Here is a 9,672-nt window from a genome sequence, read left to right on the forward strand (position 1 = left end):
ACAATCTCTCTATTAGTAATATTTACTAACATTCTATTTCTATGTGTTCTTGGCCTACTTTTATAAACTTATTTAATCTTGACGTCAAGCGCTTTTAAGCTAACGTCTAAATTAAAACAAACTCTTGTCCATTTAATTTTATTTTTATTGTTCAAGAGAAAAGTATCATCGTATCTACATCCTAGAGGCATAAAAATGTGTTCTGGTATTCAGAATGAACAATCTCATCATTATGCAAATTGTTTATAATGTTTTGGAGAAACTAGTGTTCTCTGAAAAAACAACAACAAAAAAAAACCAAAAAAACACGTGACTTAACTGTATTTATTTTTTAAAGTTATATTATTATTATTATCTTTGTTAGGAGGTGTAACCTCTTCAAATACTGCTTAAACTGTTAAAGGAGTGGTTACGTAAGTTTTATGCTTTCGACAGTTTCGTTAAGACTGACGTGATTATTTTTTGAGTAGTTTGAATAAGCAACTATATACTCAGTATAAAGGTTGGTGTACAAATACTGTAGTAAAGAAATATATAATTATATTGCATTCTAACTGTTAGTGACATTAAAATTTTATGTTTCAGTATCATTTCAGACTGTCTAACGAAGAGAGAAATGTGATGTTCTATAAATTGTGATTTTTGAAATTTTATCTTTCAACCGTTAGGCTTAACAACAACAATACTAAGTGCGTTAAGCTATGCCTAATTTATATTTGTTTCGTGGCTACTAAGCCTAACTGTTAGTAATTATAAGTAAACATATTTTTAAACATAAAAATTAAGGCCCATGAGGGACATTTCATCCACTAAACTTAAACTTAAAAAGAATCTGGCCTGAAGTTAATTTTATATTGACATTTGCGTGAAAGTTAACTTAAAGTTAAACTTCAAATATATTGCAATTATAATTTGTAATATTTTTTATGTGTTCAAATTTCCAACTTATGTTCTACCTCTAAGGAAAAAAAATCTTTCATTTCTTTTTTCCCCTTAATACACCGTTTATTCAGTTATTGTAACCTAGTGCTCAATCTTAAGTTAATTTCTGAATTTAACATTTTAAGAAAGGATGTTGAGTTGTTGGTGTAACTGTACAAGCAAGTACACTGGATGCGATTTATTGTGAACACAGACCAATGATGGGCAGAAAGCAGAAGAGATAGCTATGAAAATGAGAAAAGACAATTTTGTTGCAACGGACGAGTGGTTTAATCATTAGAAAAAAACGGGAAAATGTTGTATACAAATGCATCCATGGTGAGCAAAAGGATGATGATTTCTCAGTAGCAGAAAATTGGATTCAAGAAGAATGGCCTAAAATTATTGCTGAATATTTGCCTGATAATGTTTACGATGCAGATGAAACTGGGCTTTTTTATCGTGCCTTTCCTGAACATACTTATTTGTTCAAAAATGAGAGTGTGAAAGGCTATAAAACCTTGAAGCCCATAAAGTTGATAAATCTCCAACAAGTGCTGAAATGCGAGAGGCATTTTGAATTTTGCAACTTGGTGTACAGCACAGATCAGGCAAGTTTCATGAACAGTATGAATATGAAAATGTTATTAATGAACTGCTCTGAAAAAATAGTAGACAGTCAACTTTAAATGAATTTTTCTAATTCTTGTTTTGTTTTTCTTTCTTTAATTGTTTTTAAATATGTCAATAAATGTGAAAAACCAGCTTTCAAGTTTTTGGATGATACGTTTGCTACCATATATCAATAAACATTACTGTAACTGCTGAATTTTTATTTCATCAGTTAATGTTATCATTTGGTTATTATTATCAATGCAACCATGTCCCGAAGTGATCACAATAAGCAGCATCCTGTGTACAATGTATCACATGAAAACCAAAAGTTTCTGAAATAAACTTAGATTGAAAACAAATGGTACATGTACCTTGCCTGTTGGAGTTAGTTTACAGTCCAAAGAGGAGAATTGTACAGTTAAATTCCGACCCACATATACATTCCAAGAAAGTAATAAATAACTTTCAATAAAACCATCATGAGCCCCTTCCCATTCCTCTGCTGGTGGCTCATGAGCAAAGGAAAGTTTAAGGATTTGTTTAAATGAAATAGTGGCAAAACTATGGAGCAAGTTACAATAAATGATAACTACCTAGATGGAGAGGTAATATAGATCTTCAACATAGCTGTATATGTAAATCATTGCTGTTACATTAATAAAACAATAAAAATTAATTAAAAACCACAAACTTTAACATTATTTATGTGTTTTTAGGCATACAGCTACTCATGTGAAAATTGAGGCTGATATTGTTATAAACAAGTCTTTAGTTTAGAAGCTGTAGTTCGTAGTTGCAGCACTTTGTTTATGATATTCTGTTACAGGATGTGTGCTGTGCATGATGTAACAAGATATATATGCATGGTTTCTTGTAGTGTAGTATGTTAATTATCATGCATGTTTTCAGTGTGTATAATTTCTTAATGACAAGACATTAGGTAAACCTTATTAGGTTTAAAGAGTATAGTAGTGATGGAATAATATCTTGTTGACTAATGTGACTCAAATCCTTATTTGTTGAATATTAATAAGTTTATAGTATTCAAACAACACAAATATATAAAATAATTGATAACTTATTGAAAACGAAGTTTATTTATTGGATATAAATTGATTTTGACAAAGAATCTTGTTACCTAGCTTGACCTGACAGTTAACAGTTTATGGCCAGAAGTGGTGACATTTGCTTTAGGTAAAGTAAGTTTTCAAAAGAAATGTTATTGAATATTTATCACGTTCAATTTACTGCATGTGTATATATATATATATAAGATAGAAATATACAAATTCTAAGACAAAAGGAAATATATTTTATGATGCCACCTGCAGAATAGGACTTCCTACAGTTCCAAGGTGATTCTCAGTTTCTTCTCTTCCACTTTGTCACCCATTTCTTTCCAGTAGTTTTCGATAAGGTTGAGCTTTGGGCTGTTGCTTGGTCAGCGTAATGTCTTGATCCTTTTCCTTCAAAGATAGTTCTTCACCTGAAGCAATGAAATAAAACCTAAAATGTCTTTTCAATACACATAGAGTGAAATTTCCTCTTTATTTTACATCTACTGCATGAATATTGCTGCCAACTTTTTTAGCACTGGAATGAAGCAGAGTCATCCTGAAATGTGCTCTGGTTAGCTCCACTGAAGTGATTCTAAATTGTTGGCTTTAACCAGAATTCAAGGTTCTCAATGAACTTGTCAGCATTGACATTGCCTTTCATGAAATGTAGGTTTTCCACACCCTGGCCAGGGATGCATCCCCATATTACCTGACCCTGAGGATGCTTCACAGTTGTGTTCAAACACACTGAATGAAACTGTTTTCCACATCAATGTTATACAAAGTGCTTCCCATGAGACCCATGCAGATTGAACTTTGATTTGTCTGAGATCACTTTGCTCCACATAGCTTCAGTCCAGTCAGCATACTCTTTGGCCCAGTTGAGCCTCATCTTGTTGGTTAGTAGGGTTTATTTTCTTGGCCATCCTACTGGGAGATCAGCTGAACATAGGCAAGACCAAATGGTGCTCAAAGTAACAGTGGCCACTGAAGTTTCTTGCCATGTCTTCTTAAGATCAATGGACAACATTTGATGATTTTTCAGGCTCATGCATTTCAGAATAAGATTGTCAGTAACTGTGGGATCTTTCTTCCTACCCCTTCCCTTCTGCTGCTTCACACAGCTGGTCTCTCTATACCTCTGCTCCCAGTGGCTCACAGTAAAGTGGTTAAATTTAATTCTTCTAGCAATCTGCCTTGTCTGAAGTCCCTCTTTGTTAAAAAAAACAACAATGACTGTTTTTTGCCATGGGGTTAAATCGCAACCTTTGGCTATGGTAGCATCACATACACATTGTAGCAGATAGGCTTCTATACTGATTCTCAGTAAAAACTTCTATTTATAGCCAAAAAACAGTTCATGCAATACCTAGACGGCCTATAAAACTGCTGATGTGATAACTAGACAGTATTGCATCATCTGTTAAACATATTTGCACCTACATGTCTTACGGTTTCAAAATAAATAATGATTCCAAGAAAAAATTTATTATGTGTGTGTGTGTGGTGGGTATATATATATTATAAAAATATATTATGGTTGAATTTTGAAAATTGTGTAAATTTCACACAGTTGGTTATGAAGAAAAGTAGATACTGATTGATGAATGATTTTTTATTTCAATGTATTAGAACTTTATACAAGAATTAAATAGGAAGTTTAATATGATATTTTTAAAAAGAAAACAGTGATGAATATAATTTCACACAATTTCCGATCCAAATTTTATTTCTTGTGATTGATTTGTCTCTTATTAAAGCTTTAACTCTAGATACTGATAAATAATTTCATTCTCAAATCTTTTTTAAATAAATAGGCATACCTCAGTTGAATGAATGTCAACTGAGCATGTTTTAAATTTGAGGGTAGTAGGAATAGGAACTGTGATGGTTCCCAAAAATTTTTTAATTCTTATTAGTATACTGGTGAATAACTGTTCACATCTTATGGGCAGGATGAATTAGAAAGCTGTGATTTTTAGGAAGCAAAATTTTGATCGTAATATGTAATGAAGAACTGTATAATTACACTGGATTTATAAAAATATTAAAATGTTTAGTTTTAGTTACATATATACAGGGCAGGGCAAAGCTAGCATATAGTTGGTACTAAAGAAATATGATGAAAATAGTTGAAACTACTTTAATCATTGTTTGTTTCAGTGTTACATTTAGAGATTTAACTGTGTTCAAATGTAAAAACTGTGTAGTAATTTTTACTTAACCCTTCTGTAAATACTGAAGAAAAGTTTGGATGTTGAAATTATTTTACTATTTTCATATATTAAGCTAAGCTACTACTATAAGTGATTCAACAAGGTCTGACTGAAAGAAAATGAAAACTAGGCCCAAATCATCTGGTGGAATCCATAGAAGACCTGTTTCTGCAGAAAAGAAAACTTCCAGAAAGGTGGCTTCAACAACACGCTTGATAAAGCAATCAAGAGGTGCTTTGAAAAGCAACAGGTGGGGTTTGCTCTTTATATAAAAGTTGCTGTAATGATAGATATGTTAAAAATACTTGTGATGAGCAGCATACATAAGTGTAGTGTAATAATTTTATCAAAATTATTAAAATATTAATCACATTGGTTGTTTCTGAAAATAAAAATAACCCTTCTGTGTATGTCATATAAAAGTTTGGTTATGATGATGTTTTTAGAATGATCTGGTTAAATAAAGAGTATCAAGTTACCGCTAGTTTGTTCACATATTCAGGGGTTGCCAAATATCTGATATTTAAAGAACCAGTAGTAAATTCTAGAAGCTTAACCTAGTGTGAGGCATGAGGGGTCATACTTTTGATCAAAATACTTTCAAAGGACATAGACTTCAAAAGTTCATCAGTAAAAATTATTTATTAATTTGCTAAATTTCTATTACTAAAAGAATTGGGTAGTTTCATTTATGATGGCTTATAGAGCTGGTAATTAATCAATGTAATCAGTTATCTATGAGCATCAATTATGTTGATTAGTATCACATAAAATAATCAACTAATTGAAATTAGTGTTTCAAGCTATTACTGTTGATTATCCCAACTGCCCAAGTAATCAAAATGTTAACATTATGATTTCTCATTATTTTTGATTAATTAACACTATCACTAACATTACCAAACTGTTACTTCTCATTAGGCAGTGATCGAGTGCAGGCATTTTTCACTTGTGCTCTTTTTTTCTTGTTCATTTCATTTTTTTTTCAAAGTTGTGATTTACTTGATTTATTTATGTGTAACAATTAGTTTTGTCTGTAGTAGTTTGCCACAATAACTTTTATTGATTTTTTCTTTTTGTTTTCAACCTCTTCATGGTTTAAGATGAATTCTGAAGTTTGAGTTTTGCAACTTCTGATATTGTTACCACTACTTCAAATACCATTACCAGCTTCAGATCTGGTGTTTCTGACTGATGATTTTTCAGCTTCATTCTTCGGGAGATTGTTTGTTATATGAGGTATCCTTTTTCTTCTGACAATGTTTGGGTTCCTCCTGCATTTTCTGAACCTGTTCATGATGAAGAGGATTTTGACAGTTTTTTTTTTCTTCCTTCCTACCTATGCCCTGCCTCCCCATGCATTTCCTACAAAAGCTGTTAGGCCTAACTCTGTCTGTTTGGATATACTTTCTCAGGTGTGTTCTGTTTTATCGTTTTTACAGTTTTCATACGATACCATTTCTTTTTTAACATGATACTTCTCATTTGAGTCCCTTGTTTTTCTTCCTTCCCTTGACAACAGGGTTCATGCTGAACATTTTGTTTCTCATCCTCCATGGATTTCTGATCTTTGTTTTGGCTTATCAGAAGCAGCTTAACTTTTTCTCAACTCCCAGCAATTAGTCACTTTTGCTCATGTGGGGTTTGTCCTTGATAATCCTATTCATTTCTCCCACCTTTGTCTTACCTTTATAGCTCTCCTACAGTATTTGGCCAACATACATTTCCTTGCTGAGGCTCTCCATTGATTCCCTGAGGGGTTGTTTGGGGAATACATTTTCCCTCCTTACTCCTCATTGGCACTAATATCATTTTCAGTCATATCCCTTCACACATGTGGTTTTGTTGCTGTTGGGATCTTATTGGAAAGGACTCTTATTTTTCCCAATATATTTGTGACTTCCAGATGGTTCCTTTTCTCTATTTATTTGTTTTTGGAGATTTTTCAGAGTCTGGATTCACGTGTGGACTCTGCACTTTGGCACCTTCCTAGTTTCCTGGAGTCTCACCTCTGTTGCTCATTATAGGAACTATTCAGTCAGGCTTGTGGCCTCCACCTCATAAGTTAATTTCCTACTATCTTCATTGGTAGATGTTTCTTCCTCATCTGGGTACTGTCTTCTGACTATTGCTAACCTTCAGACTTCAGTGCAGCCATGACTGGGTAAGTTATCTTTGCTATATGTGTTTTCCCTCCAGGGTCATGTCCCATTTAGGATTTGTATCCCACTCAGTGGTGAGCATTGCCTGTTCAGATATGTTTCCTATATTTTAAATATGCACTTTATGGTCATGATGTATCCCATGGCCTATATGCACACTGATTAGATGGAGTGTTTCACAAGATCGCTAGTAGGTTTTCCTCGTGATATATTTGCTTCGTTAATATACCTGTTTCAGACTGTACTAACCCATGGAATTACATGGGTAAAGCAGAAGAGTATAGTTTCTTGTCCCTGCTGACCCTTTGATTGAATAAATCAGGGCAGTCTACTTTTCAAAATGGGGTTTTCATGGTCACTTGTTGCACTGTCTCCAGTGGCGGTGTTCCTCTGGACTCTCCACCGTGTTTTATCCCCCTTGTTCTTCTAGTGGAGTATGGGAGTCCTTGACACTTTCCAGTTCTGAGCTGCTGGGGTAGTGTACCATGGAAGAGTCCTGAATGTGTTCGCTTCCATTCAGTAGAGAGTAGGGTGATGGTGTTCTGCTTGTGTGATCCTCCAATCATAGGCTTCACTTCTGTGCAGTTTTATCCTGAATGTGAGGCTTATATTTTGTAGATGCGATCCACTTCCATGCAGAACAGAGTAGCAAATTCCACTAATCACCTAGCTCTAATGATCTGCTATTTTTTATGTAAGTTCTTTATATGATAACCTCACTTCATGAAATAAATACAAATATCAATGTAAGTACTATATGAATCTATGAGTAGAATATTCAATAAGTATTCAATCTTTTGTCTTGCATAATGAACTAATGGTAATTAAAAGTGTGAGCTGTTTTGGAATTAAGTATAGCATTAAGCAATATCTTTGTGGCAGATATTAGCATAAACCAACACTACACTTAGTCTACAAATTCTCGACTCACACTGCTGGGTGCAGGGACTAAACTAAAATAAATCTGAAACTTGTAGGAAGCCCTAAAATAGTGAGACAATATAGATGGGTGTAAATGCATTTTTAATAGAGATGTGTCATTAAGCCTCGTATTTGGTGTTTGAAAAATACTTAACCTAATGTTATTGACTAGTGTATGTGTATTGAGTTAAATATCAAAAACAAATTATGCAAAAAAAAAAGAAGAAGTCAACACTGCTGTATTGTAATGGTATGAGCCACTTTTGTGATTAATGGAAAGTACATGATCTGAGAAATGTTTTTCCAAAACTTATTAAAATTGCCTTTTATAATTCACAGTGAAATGCTTCAAACTTGCATTAGCCCTCTCGCAACAGATAGGTAGGAGTGAGCATGTCACAACCTTTTAGGGAGTTACAATCGAAAGTTAATTAAACTATTTTATTACTAGTGTATAAATAAACTTGGCATCAAAACTTAATTAATAAATCAAATTTTAATGTTATATAAGTTTTAAGTTCTTAGTTTTATAATGAAATATCAAAAAGAAATACTCAAGCTCCATTAGTATGAGTATTATGACATTTGTTCTCTAGGTCATCCCCCTTCTCTAATTTACCATTCCTCTCTGAAGTTTGGAAGTTAATGTAAATTAATCATTATAATATAGATATTACTACAGCAAAGTCTATTTCTTATAGCCTTCAATCTTCTTTGTTTACAGAGTTATAAACTGGAAAATCAGACCCACTTGTCATGTCCACCTGTCACGTCCCCTCTTTTATAAATTGCCAATAATCCTCTCTTACAATTTATTCACCATTTATATCAATAGAAAGGCAAAGTTTCAAATAATATTGTTGCTTAGTGGGACTGTGCTTAAAGGTTTGCTGATAGGAATTCAAAGACAGTTCTAAACATTTGAAAGTTCATCAGGTAGCATTTAAGCATTGTCAGTTTTGTTTTGTTATTACTCATTTGGAAAACTTAATCTTTTGCTTTATATAATGCCCAAAACCTTAAATGTAGCAGCTTCTTCAGTACATTGGAGCAGATTGTTATGGCAGACCACAGTGTGGGGGTGAGTGCTACATATAGTGAGTAGTTGTATTGCTTCAATAAAATGTACTGAATGCCTAGTGTACAAGATGTAAAAGCATTGTTATGGTAGAGTAAGTGTGAAAGATAAAATATGCACTAATCCTAATCATTTTAATTATTGAAAAAAGAGCGTACATGTAACTACACCACCTTCCTCCCCAAGGCATATGTTTAATTAGTTACCATTGTTGTTAAAAAATGTGATTGATAATAACATTCTCTCTTGTAACTCTGTTACAGTTGAAGGTCTGTATTTATTTTCTAACTGAACTGTTACTTCTTCTGTTTTGCTGTTTATGTATTAATGTTTATTAGCTATGTTTAATTCATCAACAATCTTATTACAAATACTATGACTGCTAATCTGTTTGGAATGGTAACTGTTAAATGAAAATTTATTTTGCTTAACTCTTTCAGCATGGGCTCGGTCACTGGGATCGACCTCATAACCATTTTGTACTTGTAATAGTTTTCATGCTATAACTTTTAAATTAGTAAGCGAATGTTAACAAAATTTGGCAGATTATCAGTAAAAATTACAATGCTTTCATATGCAAAATATCAATTTGTTTTATGTCTTAAGGTTTATAAAGCAATGTTTTTCTCGTGTCTATTTTTTTCTTTTCACATGTTGACTTTCTATCATGCAAAGTAATTTTCATTTTAAGATTAAAAATA

The 9,672-nt window shown here is 32.8% G+C and overlaps 1 protein-coding gene across 3 annotated transcripts in view; it reads left to right on the forward strand.

The window, feature by feature from the left end:
- The first annotated feature begins 385 nt into the window (after positions 1-385).
- LOC106459981 (zinc finger CCCH domain-containing protein 13-like) overlaps positions 386-9,672 on the forward strand; it is a 69,931-nt gene continuing 60,644 nt past the window's right edge. For all 3 annotated transcript variants that reach the window (XR_002610687.1, XM_013919659.2, XM_013919668.2), the window contains exons 1-2: positions 386-502; positions 4,884-5,060. Coding sequence is in view for 2 of the 3 variants with exons in the window: in XM_013919659.2 (XP_013775113.1) it covers positions 4,930-5,060 (131 nt within the window). In the remaining variant the exon portion in view is untranslated. The remainder of the gene's footprint in view (positions 503-4,883; positions 5,061-9,672) is intronic.

Source organism: Limulus polyphemus, unplaced genomic scaffold (assembly GCF_000517525.1).
Source record: "Limulus polyphemus unplaced genomic scaffold, Limulus_polyphemus-2.1.2 Scaffold31, whole genome shotgun sequence".
NCBI lineage: Eukaryota > Metazoa > Arthropoda > Merostomata > Xiphosura > Limulidae > Limulus > Limulus polyphemus.